Source organism: Hyperoodon ampullatus (assembly GCF_949752795.1).
Source record: "Hyperoodon ampullatus genome assembly, chromosome: 2".
In the NCBI taxonomy this organism is placed as follows: Eukaryota; Metazoa; Chordata; class Mammalia; order Artiodactyla; family Ziphiidae; genus Hyperoodon; species Hyperoodon ampullatus.
In genome coordinates this window covers 9409014-9429404 of record NC_136915.1, presented here as the reverse complement: position 1 = coordinate 9429404, position 20391 = coordinate 9409014, and the positions used below count along the sequence as shown (strand labels likewise).

At 53.2% G+C, this 20391-nt stretch overlaps 1 protein-coding gene across 1 annotated transcript in view; it reads right to left on the bottom strand.

The window, feature by feature from the left end:
• Positions 1-1153: 1153 nt before the first annotated feature.
• Positions 1154-20391, bottom strand: part of TNFRSF8 (TNF receptor superfamily member 8) — a gene marked incomplete at both ends in the record, with an annotated part of 64868 nt that continues 45630 nt past the window's right edge. Inside the window, 7 exons of the mRNA XM_079696479.1 lie at positions 1154-1398; positions 5028-5217; positions 8108-8133; positions 15213-15266; positions 15401-15502; positions 16538-16683; positions 16976-17069. Coding sequence (XP_079552605.1) covers positions 1154-1398; positions 5028-5217; positions 8108-8133; positions 15213-15266; positions 15401-15502; positions 16538-16683; positions 16976-17069 — 857 coding nt within the window. The remainder of the gene's footprint in view (positions 1399-5027; positions 5218-8107; positions 8134-15212; positions 15267-15400; positions 15503-16537; positions 16684-16975; positions 17070-20391) is intronic.

Here is a 20391-nt window from a genome sequence, read left to right as displayed (position 1 = left end):
CCAGCCCATGTAAACTTCAGGTTCTGATATAAACGGTCTCTCACAGCATCCAGCCTCTCTCCAACTTTCCCCAAAACATCTGAGTGGTTTCAGAAACTACCCTGGTGAAGCCGGAGCCAGCCTCAACTTCCTCCAGAGAGCGAGCAGGCTGGTGAGTAAACAGCAGCTTTCCCGGGGCTGGCTTCCAGCGGGTAATTCCAGCAGTCTCCAGGCTGCCTGCGACTCAGGGCCCCGGGCCTCATCTGCCCGCACTCCCTTTCCAAGACCACTTGTTTGTTGCCATGAGTCTGAGAGCCCTGGGGAGAGCAGGAAGAAGCCCCAAGTCAGGGCACTTGACTCCTCTGTGTGAAACGTAAAAATCCTGAAGTCCAGACTGAACTACGAAATGCTCTTTCTTTTCCGGCAGAATGTCTGAGTGAAACCAAGTAGTTTTCTGATACCTACACCCCCATCATGGGTGCTGAGTGGCGGCTAGAGCCAAAGGCAGGGCCTGGCACCACCAGGATCTGTGCACGTAGTAGATCTGAGGAAGACGCATCTTTGGTGGCCCAGGACACAGCACACGGTGCCCACAGAGCGGGTAAGGACCCAAGAAGGGCCCACGGTTCCCCTTCTCCATGCGGGGAGGAAGCCCCCCTGGGCGAAGCAGAGCAGGCCCTTCTCCAGGCAGCAGCTGGGTGGGCAGGGTCTCCGGCCGGGCAGGGGCACCACGGCTGCAAAGAATCTGCAGGTCTCTGGGTCCCGAGATGTCTCCTGCTGCGGGGACAGTGATGTGCCCTGGGCCCTGGGCCCACTGTGGAGGCTACAGAACAGGGAAGGGCTGGCAGCGGCAGAAGGCAGGGTGCCCAGGCCCTGCTGGCTGGCTGTTGCCCCAACACACAGCGCTGTTCAGACCCAGCCCCTTGGTTGTCTCTGCTGCACAGGCCCAGGCTCCCCAGGGTCTGGGTTGGGGGGCAGCTGGGTGGGGAGGCAGGTACAGACCAGCAGAGCCTCCTGCGTTGATAGGCTGGGTCTACCGCTGGATGCTGGAACCTCACCTCAGGCCAGATGGGCCTCTGCCACCAGGTTGGTGCTACCAGCTTGGTGCCACCAGGGTCACCGTGGCCTCCCAGAGGCACCCAGCTGCCCTCTCAGCCCCAGCCCAGGCCAGGCCTCATTTCCCAGAGGCGGTCGTGGGCAAGGGGTCCTCCTTCCCTTCCTCCTCCACCGAGAACATAACGTCCCCACAGCTGCCCACCAGTGGTTCCGTCTCCTGCTCTGGATAGTGGGGGGCATGGTCCACCTCCAGATCCTCCTCGAACTCGGGCCCTGCCGGCCCCACCGGGCCCTGGCCCTCAGGCACCTTGGCCTTCACGGTCCCCACAATCACGGTGTCGGCCTTCATGATGTAGATGTTCTCTGCAAGGCAAAAGAGTGGGGGAGATGAGACGAGAGCTCCAGCTGGATGGAAGCAAGGAGGCAGAGGAGGGTCCCAGTCCCAGCTCTGCCACTTCTGCTGTGTGGCCTCAGGCAGATGGCACAGCCTCTCTGATACACAGTAGGCTCCGCCGACTTCACAGGTATCCTGAGGCTCAAAGGAGATAAAACAGCTAGGAACTGTGTGCTGAGGGGTTAAGGACTGGCCCGTGTATAGGAAGTGCTTGTGATTTTCTGGACACTTCTGCCGAGACGGGGTAGAAGAGAAGAGAACAGGGTTAGGAGAGAAGGGAAGCCGTGGGGAGAAATTGGGGAATGACATTGACACCAATAGCACCAGTGAACACTCGCAGAGTTTAGCCTGTGCCGGATGCCGTTCCAGATGCTTTTCACACATTGGCTCCCCAATCCTCGCATGACTTCCACAAGGTAGATAGTCTATCGTGATCCCCATTTACGGATAAAGAATCTGGAGCCCAGAGATGTTAAATGACCTGCCCAAGGTTACCAGGTAGTTAGTAGAAATCCCCAAAGAAACTCCACCCTGCCCAGCTTCCCTTTCAGTTCATATCCACGTGCCTAAAGCAGAAGCCTGGCGGGGGGGTGGGGTGCAGGGGGACAGCAACAAGCCCTGCTTTGCCTGAGATGCTCCTACAGGTTTTAGTATTGAAAGTTCCACATCCCAGACAAACCCAGACAGATGGTCACACCCTACAGAAACCTCAACCCTGTTTATAATCACCAACAGCCTATGATCTGGACAGCTTTGCAGGGGCCGGTATATCTTGATGTTTACTGCTTATTGCGATGTGCCTGCCTAGCACACAGGGCTGCTTGTGTGGCTTGCGTGGATGAATAAGCAGCCCGGCCTGTTAGAGGCATGATGCCCCGCGGTCTGCTGACCACCTGCTACTAGGGCTTTGGAGTCTCAGGGGAGCTAAGTAAGGTGCCCAAGAAGCTGGGACGTGGGGAGCCTGGGCTTCACCCAGGTCAGCTAACTCCAAACACCAGCAGCCCAGCTTCTGATGGCCTTGAGCTCAGGGCAGGGTGCTAGCTCCCAAGCGCTCAGCCCTGGAACACTCTCTGGAGTCTGAATGGGGAAGCTCAAGAGGGAACTTGAGTGCTAGGGTGGGGCAGGGAGCTCGGGATCCCTACCTCTCTGAGGAACCCAGTTATACCCCTCTGATTCAGGAACCCCCCAGAGATTCTGGGGGCCCCTGCCCGCTCAACCCCATTGCATAATGCCAGTTCTTCTGTTTTGGCCTTTGATACTTCCAGGATAGAGAGAAGTGATCAAAATAGCAGTGAGAACTAGAGGGAAGGCTACAAGCGTGAAACAAGCTATGGGCTGGGCGTCCCCCCTACACCCCAAAAGAGAGAGCGTGGCCTCAAGCCACATACCCTCCATCAAGACCTGCAGGTCCTTTGCCCTGGGAACCTGACCAGAAGGGCTGGCAAAAGATGGGAGCCAGTGATGGGGAGGGAGAGGAGACCCCAGGAGGTGAGAGAGAACACAGAGGAGGCCACACAGTGCTAGAGGGATGAAACAGACAGACAGACAGACATAGAGGAGTAGGGGTGTGGAAGAAGAGGGGTGAGTTTGTCCAGGGAGAAGCAGCCAAAGCTGGGGGCCGGCCTATGATCCCCTCACATTCCTCAGGTCCTGATTCCTCTAGCTCTATCCCCCATCCCAGGGCTGCCCACTCCCAAGTTGGGAGAGGAGGGTCTTCCAGAAGTTGCTTGGACTTCCTGCCCCACCCAGGGCTCCAGAATCCAAGGAAGTTGTCCTGGACGGGGAGGGGGATGAAGATGAGGGGAAGGGGCTCCCCCTACCTGGTGCCCAGGGGTAGAGGGGTAAAGTGCAACCAGAATTTGGTCCCCTTGGGAACTGGACAAGGGGGTACTCCTCTAGGGAGGTGTCAGGGGAACAAAGGGCTCACCATCTTTTGAATGTCCCAAGAGAATCTCCAACCTGCTTACCAGCCAGGCTTACAGGCCAGGCTGCCCATGTCCGAGCCCACCTGGGAGCCTGGTGCCTCCCTCCCCGCTTCCCCCCAAACACTCCCAGAGCCCCAGCCCTGTGGTTCTAGGCACTGCATTCAGCATTGACTCAAATGTTCAAATTAGGACTTCTTAGGAAATTTGCAGGAGATGCTTTCAGCGGTATTTCCCAAAATACATTCTTTTCCAGTAAAACTTGCTGAAAGCTACAATTCCAAAAGTTTCAGCTTGGTGCTAAGGGTTCTGCCCTAAAGAGTTCTATCCACCAATCCCTGCCACACAAATGTGTAGGACGATCACAAATGCCTCTTTGGAATGATCTCAGTGATGGTTAACCCTCCAAAGACAGAGATGGAGCCAATTAAGGCCCTGCCCCCGGGGAGCTAACAGCCAAGTGGATGGGGGTGGGGGTGGGGAAGGAGGCTGCAAACACACACTGCTGGGTGCTGAGGACACTAGGAGGGGAGGCCTGGGCTCTAGGGCCGCACAGCACAGGGGCGTCTCCTAGACGGGAGAGTGGAGAGGGCAGGGAGGGCTTCCTGGAGGAGGAGGCAAATAAACAGGGTCCTCAGGACATCAAGAATTAACTAGATTCACGGAGGTGGAGTTGGCTGTTTCAGGTGAGAAAGCAGCGCCCCCGGAGCTCAGAAGTGAGAGAGGGCCCGGGAGATTAGGAAAATGACATTGAGTGGGAGGGAGGAGCAGACCTGTGGGGTGGGGAGGCTGGCAAGCCTGGTGGGGAGGAGGCAGCTTAAATGCCAGAATAAGAAGGCTGGAATTCACCCTGCAGGTACCAGGGACCCCCTGGAGGGCTTCAAGCAGGGGTGTAATATGGGCAGGTAACCATTTTGGTAGAAACACTCTGGTTGCAGCAGGGTGGAGAGGAGCGGGAGAGAGACAAGGAGGCCTGCGGGAACGGGAGGTTCGTCCCGGCTGGAGGGTGGCTGCAGCTCGGGGTGTGCTGGTCTCTGGGTTCCACCGCAGGGTACTGATGCGGACAGACCGGGGGTTTCGGAGCCTGCAGCCATGCTGCCACTTGGTAGCTGTGTGACTGGGAAAATCACTTCTCTCCCCTGAACCGCTGTTTCCCCAATTGTAAAAAGGAGGGAAAGACCCCGTCCTCAGAAGGCTGTGTGACAAGAGGTGACGAGCGTGCCATGCCCAAATGCGTCAGCCAAGCGGCAGCCCTTACTTCCCTGATGTCTCCCTCCATCCCCCTCAGGGGCCCTTCGTTGGGGGCTGGGCTGGCGGTTACTTTCCCTCTGATCAGAGCAGGCACCAGGCAGGGGGAGCCCCACCCCCCAGGACAACTTCATGCAGGTCAGTTCACGAATTTTCACCATGGCCTCCATGAAGTCAGAACTCCTGCTATCCCTATGTTACAGAAATTTATATTGGGATGAAGAGGTGGAGCAAGCTGCTCGATACCCCTGAGAATGGCTTAACTCCTTCACAAAAATTGTCTCCTACTCATGAGGGCCAATGGAGGAACCCCTGCCTCTTCCTTGCTGGGCCTTCGGTCCTCAGGGTCTACAGTCCCCGCTGGGGGCTCAGGGCCCATCTCCCCCTGCCCCCGAGCACCCCAGGACCCCCCAAACAGGCCGACTCACCAATCTTGTTGTTGGTGTGCTCCGTGGTCCCTCGGGGCTCGGGAAGGTCCATGGAGGTGGAGGGGCTGCTGGCTGGGCTGGCCTCCAGCAGCTGCAGGCTCTCCAGGTTGGGGCAGGTCTCCACAGCTGGGGGGCTCATTGACCCCTGCTCCTCAAGGCCTGGCTCTGCCACTGATACCCTCCTGATCAGCTGCAGTGGGCACAGAGGAAATGGTGCTGATGCAGGACGCCCCAACCTCCCCCAGTCTCTGAGCTGGGGAACCCCTGTTTCTTCATCTCCATAGACCCCAGTGAGTCTCCCTCTCTGCTTTAAAGCCATCATGCGCTACCCTGGGCTTCTCAGCCTTGATAGCCTGACATACCTGAGTGTGGGACCCTGTGAAGTCACGTTGTTTTTAACTTGTACTAAATAATGGTTCTGCCAGCGTTGCATACAATGCTTACCACGTGCGTGGCCCCTGACATGTGTTAATCCTTAACAACCACTCTACAAGGTGGCTGATATTAGCACCCTCCCCATTTTACAGATCAGGAAACTGAGGCACAGAAGAGTCAAGTAGGGGCTTCCCTGCTGGCGCAGTGGTTGAGAATCTGCCTGCTAATGCAGGGCACACGGGTTCGAGCCCTGGTCTGGGAAGATCCCACATGCCGCGGAGCAACTAGCCCCGTGAGCCACAACTACTGAGCCTGCGCGTCTGGAGCCTGTGCTCTGCAACAAGAGAGGTGCAATAGTGAGAGGCTCGCGCGCCGCGATGAAGAGTGGCCCCCGCTTGCCGCAACTCGAGAAAGCCCTTGCACAGAAACGAAGACCCAGCACAGCAAAAATAAATAAAAATTAATAAACTCCTACCCCCAACATCTAAAAAAAAATAGAAGAGTCGAGTAACTTGCTCAGGGTTAGTTGGTAAGTGTCCGCCAGTGCTTGAACCCCACCCAGTATCTCGCTTTGGAATCCAGGCACGTTAGCCCCAGTCTACAAGTAGCAGCTCCAGGCCCACCCCAAGTCCCCTGCTCCTGGGACAGCGGCCTTTTAAGATCACACTAATGTACTCTAAAAATAGTCATGTCTCAGGAAAATGTTGGTTTCGTTTTTCGCTTTTCTGTAAGCGCCACGGAGAAGTGCTCTTGTAAAATGTTCTAATGTAAACATTAGAACCTTCAGCCTTCAAAAGGGAATGAGTTTGAGTAAGGCAGAGAGTATAGCTACATAATCCTGAGTATTCTTTTTTTTTTAATTTATTTATTCATTTTATTTTTGGCCGCATTGGGTCTTCGTTGCTGCGCGCAGGCTTTCTCTAGTTGTGGTGAGCGGGGGCTACTCTTCGTTGAAGTGCGTGGGCTTCTCATTGTGGTGGCTTCTCTTGTTGTGGAGCACGGGCTCTAGGCACACAGGCTTCAGTAGTTGTGGCACGAGGGCTCAGTAGTTGTGGCTTGCAGGCTCTAGGGCGCAGGCTCAGTAGTTGTGGCGCACGGGCTTAGTTGCTCTGCAGCATGTGGGATCTTCCTGGACCAGGGCTTGAACCCATGTCCCCTGCATTAGCAGGCGGATTCTTAACCACTGCGCCACCAGGGAAGTCCCCTGAATATTCTTTTAAAATAATCTGAAGTCCAAAAGACGGCATTCTTGAACATGTTACTATTAATGCTTTGGCCCACGTGGCCAAAAGATATTTGATTATCTTACAAATCGTTAAATACCTTTTCATGAAATTTCTTGGCCTCATAACAGCAACCTGTCTGACCCAAGCATGTCTGAGTGTGATCTCCCATGATTTGAACTTGAACTTGTATTGTGGTTCCATCTATTATGTTTAAAAATAAAGGATGGAAACCGTTCTCATGTACAAAAATTTGAGTTAGGGCTTCCCTGGTGGCGCAGTGGTTGAGAGTCTGTCTGCCGATGCATGGGACATGGGTTCGTGCCCCGGTCCGGGAAGATCCCACATGCCGTGGAGCGGCTGGGCCCGTGAGCCATGGCCACTGAGCCTGCGCGTCCGGAGCCTGTGCTCCGCAATGGGAGAGGCCACAACAGTGAGAGGCCCATGTACCGCAAAAAAAAAAAAAAAAAAAAAAAAGAATTTGATTAAAAGAAAGTTACAGAAGAACTGATAAGTGGAAAACAAAAAGCGAGCGAACCGTACACACCTGAGACCCCGCCCATATGGTGTGCTTTGTCCTGCTCCCCCCTTCAGCTGAGGAGGGCAATGCCCCTGCTCTCACCCGCACTGGTCCCCGCGCTGCCCCTGGGAGGCTGGGCACAGAGCAGGGCGCCAGGACAAGCCCAGTGAGGGCCTGGTGTACGCGCCGCATCTTGGGTGGTTGCAGGACCAGCAGTAACGTGTGCAAAGCCCCCAGCCCAGCGCCTGCACATGGTGAGCACTTCATAAAAGGCAGGCGAAAATGCTCTTGCTAGGAGGCAGCTCAGGGTAACAGTTCAGAGCACCAGCTTTGGAGTCACACAAACCAGGCCTCAAATCCTGGCTGATCTATTCTTCAACCGTGGAACCACCTTTTCTGTCTGGGCCCCGTTTCCTCTTCTATACAGTGGGACAACAGTACCAACCTCTGTGTTTTGTAAGGACTACCCAGAATAACTTCAAGAAAGCACAAAGCCAGGTGCCTAGTTCACCGTAAGTGCTCCATATGAGAAAGCTCAAGTTTCAGAAGTTTGTGCTGCTGATTCGACATCCCAGCTTTGAGGACGAGACTCACGGAGGAGTGATGGAGAAAGGGGGGAATGAACACAGCCTTCCCTTTGACCACACCTGGCACCCACATGGCCAAAACCAAATCCACTGTCTGGCAGGCCCTTCTGGAAGTCCCCGGCAGGATGAGCCAGGAGCCAAGGCTGCTGTCTGGGGTGGGGCTCCGCATCCTTGGCCAGGGCCTGGCTCAGGCCCCACTGTGCTCAGCGCTCCCTGCGTGGGGCAGACCTGGCCTGAACTTGCAGGGGAACCTGCACCTGGGTCCTGGGAGGGCTGGGATCCACGCAGCCGCTCTCAGAACCAGCAGATCTGCTAGGGAAGGAGTCAGAGTTAGGGGCACAAAGCTGGGGTGGAGAAAGGGGAGGGGCTACTTACTGTTGGGTTCGTCCCGGGCCTGGAATCTGCAAAGAGCAAAAGAGCAGTGACTTCACCAAGGCGGGTCTGGCAGCTGCCTGGCCCTGTCCCCCCACCACCATCTGTGGGCAAATGCCCCCTCCACTGCCCCCAGGGTGGCAGCTGGTGCCTCGGTCAGACCCGGAGAGCAGTGGATGGGTTTCAGGCCCAGGGCCCAGGGCCTCACTGCCCAGCGGCAGCCAGAGAACGGGGGAGTCACCTCTCTTCCAGCCACCAAGCCCCTCAGCACACCGGACCCCTGCACAGCCCTCCCACTCCCACACATGCACAGGAGTGGTTCAGGACAAGCGCGCACCCCAGCTGGAGCCGAAGACACTTCTGCTGGGTCAGAAGTTGGTCTGTGGCTGTTGCTACCACCTGGTGGCCTCCAGGGGCTGGAGAGGCCAGAATGCCCCGGAGCACCACGTGAAACTCACACGGAGGACCCCTAGGCGATAGAGAGCGGGTGACAGGTCCTGAGGACCTTTTCTTAGACCTGCATCGGACATGCCTAAAGCCAGTGGACCCCGGAGCCCTTTCAGCTCAGGCCAGCGTGAGTTCGGGTTTTCTATCACGTGTGCCTGAAAGAGCCCACGTGACCAGTCTCACCGATCATCCCACCCTCTGGTGGGCTCAGTATGCAATGATCCTTAGGGCACAACCTTTTTCTTCTCATCCCAAACCCACCCTCCTCTCCAACCTTCCTCTCGTATTAAACTGGGCTCTGGGTCATGGCCAAGTATATGTTGACATTTAATCACGGCCCGGTGGCCTCCTGGGAAAGCTGGAGATGGTACCAGGCTCCTGTCTAAGCCAGGGCGAGTCAACTCCCAGGAGCTGACCGTCCTCTGAGGGCACACGGCCTCTTATGACTCCCGAAAAGGTCACCTGCAGAGACTTGGCTTTTGTTGCTATTCGGTGTGCGCACCTAACCAGAGAAACCTCGTGAAAAGAGGCCAGTATGCCAGCTAAGTCAACTCTGGAAGACCGTCTGACGTCAGCCCCTCTAGGGAATGAGCATCCCCGAATCCTAGCAGAAACGCTCACTGGAGGCCGACTGACCACGATAATACAAGACGGGCAGTTTGAACCTGCTGTGTGGACACCAGGTCAGTCTGGGGGACACTCTTCCATGTCCCTTTTAAATGACCATCAGCAGGTAAAGGGTCTAAAGGGGAAATGGATCAGAATAATGGTCAAAAGAAGCACATGTGTAAAATGACACAGTTCTTGACTTGATTTAACAAATCTGGTAACTGCTGTTGCCAGCAGAGTGGTCACCTTGAGAGGCCATGGCCCCCTCCCACGAGGCAGCCACTGTCCATTGCCCGAGCCAGCACTTTGAGAAACACTGTCTGGCCTGAGGCACGTTCTTTTAAATGATGTCAGTGAAGCCAAATCTTCATCCTTTGAGAGTGATTTTGACTTTTGCAAACAGCCAACTGTCATTTGGCAGCAAGTCTTGGGGGAAAAAAAGGGTGTGACAAAGTAACAAGACAAAAGAAATTAAAATGATAAAGTGCAGTCTTGGAGAGGACGTGGGTAAACAGGAACACAGCTGCTCATGCCCTGTGAACTGGTTTCCTCTTTCTCATGAGCCATCAGGCAATGAAAACTTCACACACTTTGACCCAGTAATCCCTCTTCAGGGACACACCCTCAGGAAATAACCCAAAGGAAAGCGACCAGCCTGTGCACAGCCGTGCAGTTTATAATAACCAAAAAATGCAAAACAAGACAGGTGCCAAACAATAAAGCAGCTTAGCAGTCCTTCATCGCAGGCCTTCCTAGCAGTGAAACCCCAGCACAACATCTTTCACCTTTCCCAGCCTTTAGTTCCCTCATTTGGAAAAGGGGACAGATCGTGCCAACTTTGGAGGGTTTTTATGAAGATTAAGTGAGATCTCAAAAGTGAAGGTGCCCAGGGATTAATCACATTGAGAGCATAAACCCTTGATATGTTGTGATGAAAATAACACTGAACCCATAGGGTCTTCCTCTCCCAAACCCACAGCTCCAATCTAATCAGGAGAAAAACACTAGACAGACTCTAAACAGAGAGCCATCCTACAACTTAACGGACAAGCAAGTTGTAGGATGCAACTTAACTCCTCAAAACTGCCAAGGTCAGCGAAAACAAGGAAAGCCAGAAACTGTCACAGGCCAGATGGGCCTAAGACATGATGACTACATGTAATGTGGTGTACTGGGTGGTATCCTGGAGCAATGAAAGGACATTAGGCAAAACTAGGTAGATCTGAACAGAGTATGGACTTTAGTTAATACAATAGTAATGTATCAGTATTGGTTCATTTATTGCGACAAACTTACCGCACTAACGAAAGATGCTCATAATAGAGGAAACTGGGTGTGGGCTATACGGAAACTCTCTGTACTAACTTCTCAAATTTTCTGTAAGTCTAAAACTTCTCTAAAAAATGAAGTCCACTTAGAATTTTTTAATTAAAACGTTTAAAAGGGAAGGTGACCGGGATGCTGCCTAGCACATAGGGGCCCCAGGGTACTCCAGTGGCTTGGCAACTCCATCACACCGAAAAGAAAATCAGCATTTGATACTGACTCTCGGAAACAAGCATAAAATAACGTCGAGGTGAAAAGGTAGAATCCAGAAGGCACCAACATCGGCCTACAGGCGTGTTACAACACTTATGTGTACTTTGATAAAGACTTAGAACAAATCATGCCAAGTACAGAGGTCAGATTTCATAAGTGCTTTTCCCCTAAAATGTTGCTTCAGTCCACTGTCTTCACTTATTGGTATCCTTGCTTTTTGGAATACGAACAATTGTCTCATAAAATATGTCCAGCATCCCAGGACACAAGTCCAGGGACACAGGCACTGGGCATCGGTGGGCCCCTCCTCCCTCGGGGAGAAGTGCCTGCTTTCCCAGGGCTTCTCTGAGGGCTGCTCAAGCCAAGCACGTGGGTTCTGACACCCCAGTTATCCATCCCTTCCATTCCCATCGCTCTCTCCTTTCAGTCCCATCCCCTCTCTGGCCTGGGGTCCCGGCTGCTGTGGAAAGCAGAACAGACCCAAGGAAGGCGTTTGGCAACAAGCAACCCTAGATTCAAATCCAGGACAGGGCAGGGAATTACAAGCTAAGCTGGGAATATCGTAGAATAAAGCAGTGCTCCAGTGAATTCCCTGGCGGTTCAGTGGTTAGGACTTGGCACTCTCAATGCTGAGGGCCAGGGTTCAGTCTCTGGTTGTGAAACTGAGATCCCACAACTCTCCCATCTCGGCCAAAAAAGGAAAAAAGAAGAAGAAAGAAAGGAAGGAAGGAAGGAAGGAAGGAAGGAAGGAAAAGAAAGGAAAGAAAGAAAGAAAGAAAGAGAAAGAAAGAAAGGAAGAAAGGAAGGAAGAAAGAAAGGGAGGGAGGGAGGGAAGGAAGAAAGAAAAAAGAAAAAAGAAGTGCTCCAAACACAGAAGGATGGGGACAAAAGGACACAACAGCCAGCTTGAAGGGGCCCCCACTGGCCTAACCTGGGAAAATCTGAGCATCAAATTAAGTAATGACGGCAGTACAGTAAGAGAGGAATCCATGAGTCCAGACAGATATACATACAGAAATGGAGCCAAGTTGATGAGGCACCAGTTATTCATAGAGCCTCAGAGTACTTAGCAATAACCGCGGAGGAAAGAGGACTTCATGGTGGAGAAGCCTGGCAGACACCACCCTAACCAAGGGCTCACGGTGAACACAGCGGGGAAGGGACAAAGGGAAACCTGGTGGGGCGGATGACTCACTCCTGGGATCCTCCCACCAAAGACGCACCACCTGAGTCCAAGCGTGAGGAAACGTCAGGCAAACCCAAGGTGAGGGCCAGCCACAGAATCACTGGTGGAATCTTCCAAAGTGGCAAGTTCATGACCGGGAGGGAAATCCAGACTGAAGGAGACACGAGACACGACCGCCAAATGCAGTACGAGACTCTGAACTGAATTATTTTGCTCTATACGACATTATTTGGATCAATGAAGAAACTTGAGTGGGGTCTGAGAATTAGTTGGTGGTGATGCATCAAAGTGAATTCTCTGATTTTGATGGTTTTACTACAGTCGTGTGAAATACAACACTCAGGTACTCAGGGATGATACTGCATTAGGTCAGTAAGTTACTCTCAGATGGTTCAAAAAAAATAAGTTCTCTGCACCGTCCTTGAGAGACTTTTCTGTACGTTTGAAATTGTTTCAAAACAAACAACAAATTTTCCAACTTAAACCTGCCTGAAGTAACAGATAAAGTGATGACTATAGTGTCCTTTAAAATGAAGGGTTAAAAGAATTTCAGGGGCTTCCCTGGTGGTGCAGTGGTTGAGAGTCTTCCTGCCAATGCAGGGGACATGGGTTCGAGCCCTGGTCTGGGAGGGTCCCGCATGCCGCGGAGCAGCTAGCCCCGTGAGCCACAATTACTGAGCCTGCGCGTCTGGAGCCTGTGCTCTGCAACAGGAGAGGCCGCGATAATGAGAGGCCCGCGCACCGCGATGAAGAGTGGCCCCCACTTGCCGCAACTAGAGAAAGCCCTCGCACAGAAACGAAGACCCAACACAGCCATAAATAAATAAATAAAATTAAAAAAAAAAAAAAAAAAGAATTTCAATCAGTGTTTCTCAACCAGGAGTGACATTCCCCTCCAGGGGAAATTTGGCCGTACCTGGAGACATTTTTGGCTGTCACAGATGGGAGGAGCTACTAGTATCCGGGGTGTCTAGAGACCAGGGAACTGCCTGACATCCTGTAACGCACAGGACAACTCACTTGGCAAAGAATGATCCCATGCAGAGGTCAACGGTGCCAAGGGTGAGAGCCTTTATGCAAAAATCTCACCACCACCACCAACAAAATCCTGGTTGGTCATACTGCTCATTAATCAAGTGGCCTTAAACAAGTTCCTTCATCTTCCTGTGCCTCAGCTTTCTCATCTGTGAAATGGGGATAACAGTGCATGCCTCACAAGGAGGAGTAAAATGAGAACACGTGTGCGCCTGCCACCAAGTCAAATCCATTCAGAGATGCGAGTGAGCAACAAAGGGGCATCTGCCCAGATCGCTGATGCGTGGCTTACCGCACCAGGGGCTCCCCCAGCCCTGGAGCTCCGGGACCTGGAGGGCTGGGGCAACCATTTCCATCCCGCTTGCCTTTAGTCATTTGAGCAACTGATGGTGCTGGTCTGAAACCTCGGGAGGGCAGGTTTCCGTACCCAGCACAGGACCAATAGGAAGTGCCCCACGGAGACATGAAGGAACAGACGAGTGAATAAAGGCTCCTGCACCCCTCCAGCCCCCACTGCATCCACCCCGCTCAGTCCATATGCATCCTGCCCCCTGCGGCACCTCCTTCCCTCTCGGGCCTGGGAACCAGACCCCCAGGGACCCACCGGAAGCCAGAGGGCCAGAAACGGCCCCAAACAGAGGGGCCAACACTGAGCCCCAGGCTTGGCTCCTGGTAGGTCTGGTTTCTTAAGGGAAGGTGCTTTCTGTCTTTCTTGTTCTCTCTCTGTCTTTTTTTTTGGGGGGGGGGGGGTGTGACAAAACTGCTATCACGGAGGTTTGAAGAAAAAAAATAAACTGACAGCAATGGAAACTCTAATACTAGAAAAATGTCAAGAAAGCAAACGCGGGTTTCAGTGAGACACTGAGCCTGACAGCTCACGGAAAAAGGCTTGAAATTGTCAAAACACAAAAACCCCCCTTGCGAAGGGAACGCAAGCACCTGCTTGTGAAACTCATCAAATCCAAAACATGCCTCACCGGACTGTGTTCAGGGGCCCAAGTCAGAAACCGTGCTACAGCAAGGCTCTCCTCGGGGCCTGGGGACCTGGGGGGCACGGTCTGAGTTGACCACTGGGCTCCAAGGTGGGCACTGGGTGGTAGACAACCTGGTGGGGAGGAAGGAAGCGGGGGCAGGACTGAGCCCTCTACAAACAAGACCGGCCGTCTCCAGGACCAGCGCCTGAGTCTGGTGTGGCCCCTACAGGTGGTGTGGCCCCGGGTCTTGTCTCTTCTTTACAGAATGAAGAGCATCACCTGCCTCCCCTGGGGCTCCTCAGTCAGTGAGTCCCTTTGCGGGAGCCTGCCTTGAAACCAGAAAGGGAAGTTCAGACCATTTGTGTCCACTCCTTCCCCTGTGGTCAGGGCCTGTACACAGTAGGTGCTCAATCAATGCTTGTGACATGCTGAGGAGGACGTTGCCCTGCCTTGAAAGAGGCTGCCCAGGGAGAGGAGACACTTGGCACCAGATGGCTGGGGTCCCCTCCCCCGAGGTGAGAGCTGAAAGAGTCTGCTGCCTGGATGGGTGGAGCATGGAAGGCTGCCTGGAAGAGGTGGCTTGGAGGCTGGCCAGGGATCAGAGAGAGGAGTTCAGAAAAACGTAGAACTCAGGAAGGCCTGGGACTCCTGCTGAGGAAAAAGGCCCCAGACGGGGGGGTGGGGTGGGGGTGGGCATCAGCAAACAGCAGCCACTATGTGCTGAGCTCTGACTACGTGCAGGTGCCCCGCACAGCACTTAACAGGCCCATCACGATGGATCCACACGCCCGCCCCCTGAATTAGGCCCACTGTCCCCATTTTACAGATGAAGAAACTGAGACACAGAGGAATTAAGTAACTCACCCAAGGTCATGTAGCTCATAAGGGGCAGAATCAGGATTCTAGCCCTGTCAGCCTACACCCACCCCCACCCCCGACCCCTATGCCCTCAGCTGCCAGCAGGAGGGAGAGAGTGAGGGGAGGAAGGGAGGAATGGGGAGGGGAAAATAATAGGGAGGCTGGGAAGGGGCAACAGAGAGAAGAGAGGAAGGGAAGGCCTCTCCTGAGGGCACAATAGAGGCAAGAATGGAGGATAAGGTGGATTTTTGAAACTTCATGCCAGCACTCCATCCGTCGCCGAACAGGGCACGTCACAGAGTTTCCACCCACATTATATTCCCATCACAGATGAGGTCGCACAGGAAGGAGGAGCAGCTTGTGGGAACCCCTACAGAGGGAGCCCCGAGGGAGATCCAAACCCACGATCCAGAGCTGCTGGGTAGCTGCACGTAGCCCCTTTGGACCTCTGGACACTCACCCACAGGCTCCAACTTGGGCTGGAAGGTCTGGACTGGGTAGCACAGGTGGAGCTCTGAAACGACAACGGGAGGAAGGCTAGGGATGCCAGCCTCAGACAGCCTCAGCGGGCAGGGCGGGAGAGGGACCCAGGCCAGGCTAGGACACAGCACCCCGCCCTCCCGAGGCCCCCAGGACACATGCACTCACTCTGGCCCATCCACTTCCTGCAGCCCCTCCGGTGGCACAGGACAAAGGAGCCAAAGCTGACGACCACCACCAGTGTCAAGATCACCCAGAAGAGCACAGGTCCTGGAACACAGAGGCGCCCTGCACTCTCGCCTGCCCTGGCACTGGTGGCCCCCGAAGTCTGCATCATGGTGGTGAGCCGGGGCCCTATAGCAACCACACAGGACAGCCCTCGCCCCGGACTACTTCCTCCTGGACACAGACTCTACTGTGGCTGACAGGACCTGGTCCTTTGCCAAGCCAGGACAGAAACCCAGATCCTGTCTATATCTATCTTGTCCAGCACTTACCCACCTGTCCTTCCTCACCTGGCTCTAGGAAGCGCATTAGGCCGGGCCAGGGGGACTCCAGAGCCCACGCTCTTAACCACTATCTGGATATATTTCTTTACCACTTAATACTTAACTTGCTTTGTGACTTTTGAAAATCAATATATAGTTATTATTCTTTAAAGTCCATTTTTAGATGTTAAAAAAGTAGCATGTGCCAGATAAGTGCTTCTCAAACATTCCTGTGCATAAGAATCTCCTGGGGACCATGTTAAAATGCAGATTCTGATTCAGTAGTCTGGGGTCGGGCTGGTAATTTGCTTTTCTAACAAGTTGCTGATGGTGCCAAGTCCAGGACCTCTTTGAGCGCCGCTGGCCTGAGAACTACTGCCACCTAGTGTCTAAGAGTAGAACTGCAAGTCCTAAAACGCATGGTACTTAGAGCGACCTCTAAGGGGAGCCGGTAAGGCTCATGTGTACCGTACACTGCTTACCACCCTGCATGCTATATGCTGTTACAACGTTACAGGTGATGAAGCTCAGAAGAAGTAAGAAATTAGTCAAGGTCATGAAATCAGTCACCAAATATTTTCTGAGCAGCAATTATGGGCCTTGCGGGTGAAGCTGTGAATAAAATCCCTGCTCAGAAGAATTAAGGAATCATCTCTAGCGAGTGACAGAGCCACAGCCCCAGATCAGGAAACCGGAGACCTGGGGTCAGCCTTGGTCCTTCCCGCCCCCAACCAAGTGGATGCTGTCGCCTAGTGAGAACCCTCCCTCCTTGTGGTCCCCAGGGAGGAAGGCCCTGCTTCATGGGGGTGGTCATTACCTGAAACCAGAGTAGGCTTCCCTGTGGAGGAGAAGGAGATAGGAGTGCTGGTTGAGATAGAGGCGCGTCCCCGCACGTGGGTGACGTCCCCTCCATGCTCCTTACCAGTCAGGGAGTCGGCCAGGGAGATCAGGGAGGGGGTGGGGCTGCGGGGAGAGAGGCCAGAAGTAAGAAGGACAGTCAAGATGGAAAAGGAGGCCTGAGACCCCAGTTCCCCTGCCTACAGCCTCTGCCAGGCACTTTGAGGGCAGGGCCTGGGTTTCTAGGCCTTCAGGGCTTCCATGGTGCCAACACAGACCTAGGCTCACATTCTCCAAAATGACTTGTGGGCTTGGCCCAGAGATCTAGCCCAAGCCCCACTTCCACTCCCAGCCGGCTGCCCCCCCGGGCATCCCCTGGGTATAAAGGGCAAATGGAGAGAGGGGGCCAAGGAGTCACCTGGCGGGCACCCCGCTGTCCTCTGCGTTGGTGCTGCAGTTAGAGTGGGTCCCCGGGGGAGGTGGCTCATAGGTGGTGTCCCTCTCAGCCGTACCTGCAGGTTAGAATTAGTACCAAGGATGGTTACCAAAGGGGAAACGGGGGAGGGAGGGGTAAACATTTGGGATTAACAGATACACACGACTATATTTAAAATGGATAAACAAGGACCTACTGTAGAGCATGGAACTATATTCAGTATCTTGTAAATGAACTATACTTCAATTTGTAAAATTAAATAAATAAATAAAAAGGAATCAGTGCCAAGGAGCCCTACCCATCTGGACTAGTGACTTCCCGGGAGGGAGCACCAGGGGGCGGGAAGGACACTGCGGCGGCCGGGCACACCCAGGTCTGGGTCCTGGCGCTGTCTCCTCACTTCCTCTCTCCCTCCCTCCTCGCTTCCCTCCACTGTAACAACCCTTTATTCAGCACCTACTAGGTACTGGGGACTGTGCTGGCAGCTGGGATAGAGCAGTGAGCAAAACAGACAAGATCCCCACCCCTGGGGGCCCACCGGCGGGTGGGGCTCACAGACTCAGGTGTCACACGAAGGCAGGTGGGGTCCCGGTAATGGGAGACTTGACCTCATCTGACCAGGGAGGCTTCCCTGAGGAAGGGGTTGCTGGGATGTGAGTAGGGGCGGGGATTTCTAAGCAGAGGAAATAGAAGGTGGGGGGAGGGAGGAGATGGCTCATAGCAGCGTTCTTCATAGAAGTCAAAGAAGTGGAAACCACCCAAACGCCCATCCGCTGGAAACAGATGAACAAAATGTAGGAGAGGTATACACTAGAATATTGTTTGGCAATAAAAGGAATGAAGTGGGCTTCCCTGGTGGCGCAGTCGTTGAGAGTCCGCCTGCCGATGCAGGGGACGCGGGTTCGTGCCCCGGTCCGGGAAGATTCCACATGCCGGGGAGTGGCAGGGCCCGTAAGCCATGGCTGCTGAGCCTGTGCGTCCGGAGCCTGTGCTCCGCAACGGGAGAGGCTGCAACAGTGAGAGGTCCGCGTACCGCAAAAAAAATAAAAATAAAAAAGGAATGAAGTAGTAATACAGCTACAGCATGGATGAACCTCGAAGTGTTATGCTCAGTGAAAGAAGCCAGACACAGAAGAATGCATATTATGGAAATGTCCCCAAAACACTAACCTACAGGAACAGAAAATAGATTAGTTGTCCAGGCTGAGGGTGGGCATGGGATTGACTGACCCATGCCCTACAAGGGTTAGGGTTAGTCAACTAACTAACCTACAAGTTTTCTTAGAAGGTGGTGATAGTTTCACAACTTTGTAAATTTCTTTAAAATTACTGAACTGTACACTTAAAACTAGTAGATATTATGGTATGTAAATTAGACCGCAATAAAGCTGTTTTAAACGCTGGGTCTTTCTCCCCGAAGTGATGGTTTTAATTAGCAACAGGATGGGATAGGTGTAGTAGATTGCATGGTGGTCCCACCTCTGCATCCTGCCCCACATCCACACCCTTTGCCAGGTGACTCTGCAGCTCCTTCAGGTCAAGGCAGGTGTCTGTGTGTCCCCCACCCCTTTGGTGTCTGAACTTGGCCGTGTGACTTGTCTGGTCAGTGGAACGGGAGAGAAGCGACGGCTGGGCCTCAAGAGGCGTCTGACCTCCACCGCCCCCTTTCTGCACTCCCACCGTGGCCATAAGTAGAGCACGCCAGGGGCGGGCAGCCAGCCCCCGCTGGTCCCAGAAGTACGTGCAGAGCAAACCCAAACCAAACCTTCAAGCCCTGGCAAGACCGCAGAGCGGCCCAGCTGACCCGCGGAGGAGTGAGAGGTGAATGCTGCAGTGTCGAGGTTTAACACACTATTCCTGTGGCTCTAATTGGCTGAGGCGATCAGATTTGTGTTTCAAAAGATCAAAGTGGAAAAGCTGCTCCTTGGGGGACTTCCCTGGTTGTGCAGTGGGTAAGACTCTGTGCTCCCAGCACAGGGGCCCAGGTTTGATCCCTGGTCGGGGAGCTAGATCCTGCATGCCGCAACTAAGAGTTCGCATGCGGCAACTAAAGATCCCGTGTGCCACAACAAAGAGCCCACATGCTGCAACTAAGACCTGGAGCAGCCTAAATAAATAAATATTTCAAAAAAAAAAAGAAAGCTACTCCTCATCTCCAGCCAGCTGTGACCATGCGGGAAGGTGGCCTGGTGACTGCTGACTTCCTGGTTTTATTTAAGAGAAATCTCATTAAATAAATGTAAACAAATAAATAAATTTAAACATCTTCTGGTATGTAAATGTAGCCTCAATTCTTAAAGTTCTTTTCTTCTGAAATCAATTTTATTGAGGCATGATTTACATGGAAGGAAATGTCCCCTAAGTGCACAGTTTGATGCGTTTTGAGGAATGTATATATTCAGCAGTCAGCCCTCCATATCTGTGGATCACGTCCGAGGATTCCACACCTGAGGATTCAATCAACTGCAGACTGATTGACCGCACGGATGCAGAACATGCAGAGATGGAGGGCCCACTGTACCTTGCCATTTTACATAAGGGACTTGAGCATCCTCAGATTTGGGTATCTCCCGCGGACACTGAGGGATGACTGTACCTTCATGTAACTGTAACTCCACTCAAGATCTAGAACATTCCCACCTCCCCAGTAAGTTCCCTTGTCCTTTTGCAATCAATCCTCCCCCACACCCGGGCAGCCACGGATCTGCTTTATGTCACTACGATGAGTTTGCCTCCAGAGCTTCACTAGACAGAATTGTGCAGTGTGTACTCTTTGGTGTGTGGCTTCTTCCACTCAGCATAATGTTTCTGAGATTCATTCACATTGCTTGTCTCAGTAATTCATTCCTTTTTATTTCTGAGTAGTTGTTCCATCGTAGAGATGTACCTCCATTTATTTAGCCGGTGGCCAGTTGATGGACATTTGGGTTGTCTCCAGTTTGAAGCTATTATAAACAAGGCAGCTATGAGTATTCTTGTACAAGTCTTTGTGAAAACATATAATTTCATTTCACTTGAGTACCTAGAAGCAGGAAGGCTGTGTCACTGTGCTGACCAGACAGAATGTGTTTGAGGACCAGTTCAAGCATGGTCATCTCTGATCTGACCCAGCCACCTCTTTTTACAAATGGAGAGAACCACAGAGCCAGAGCTAGAGTCAGAAATCAGGGCTCCTGAGTCCCAGCCCAGAACACTTGCCATTGGACCACACTGCCTCCTGCCTGGGGCCTGAGCACTTTCTTACAACCTTAGGATTAACTGCTTTTCTAGGGCAGAAAAAAAAAATGGCCCACATTTGAAGTAGGTCCAGCCCAACTACTAACCCTCTCTGCCCCCATATTCCTGGAGGGGGCACCCCTTCCCTTATGTGGTACAAAACAAACCTCCCGCCCACACAC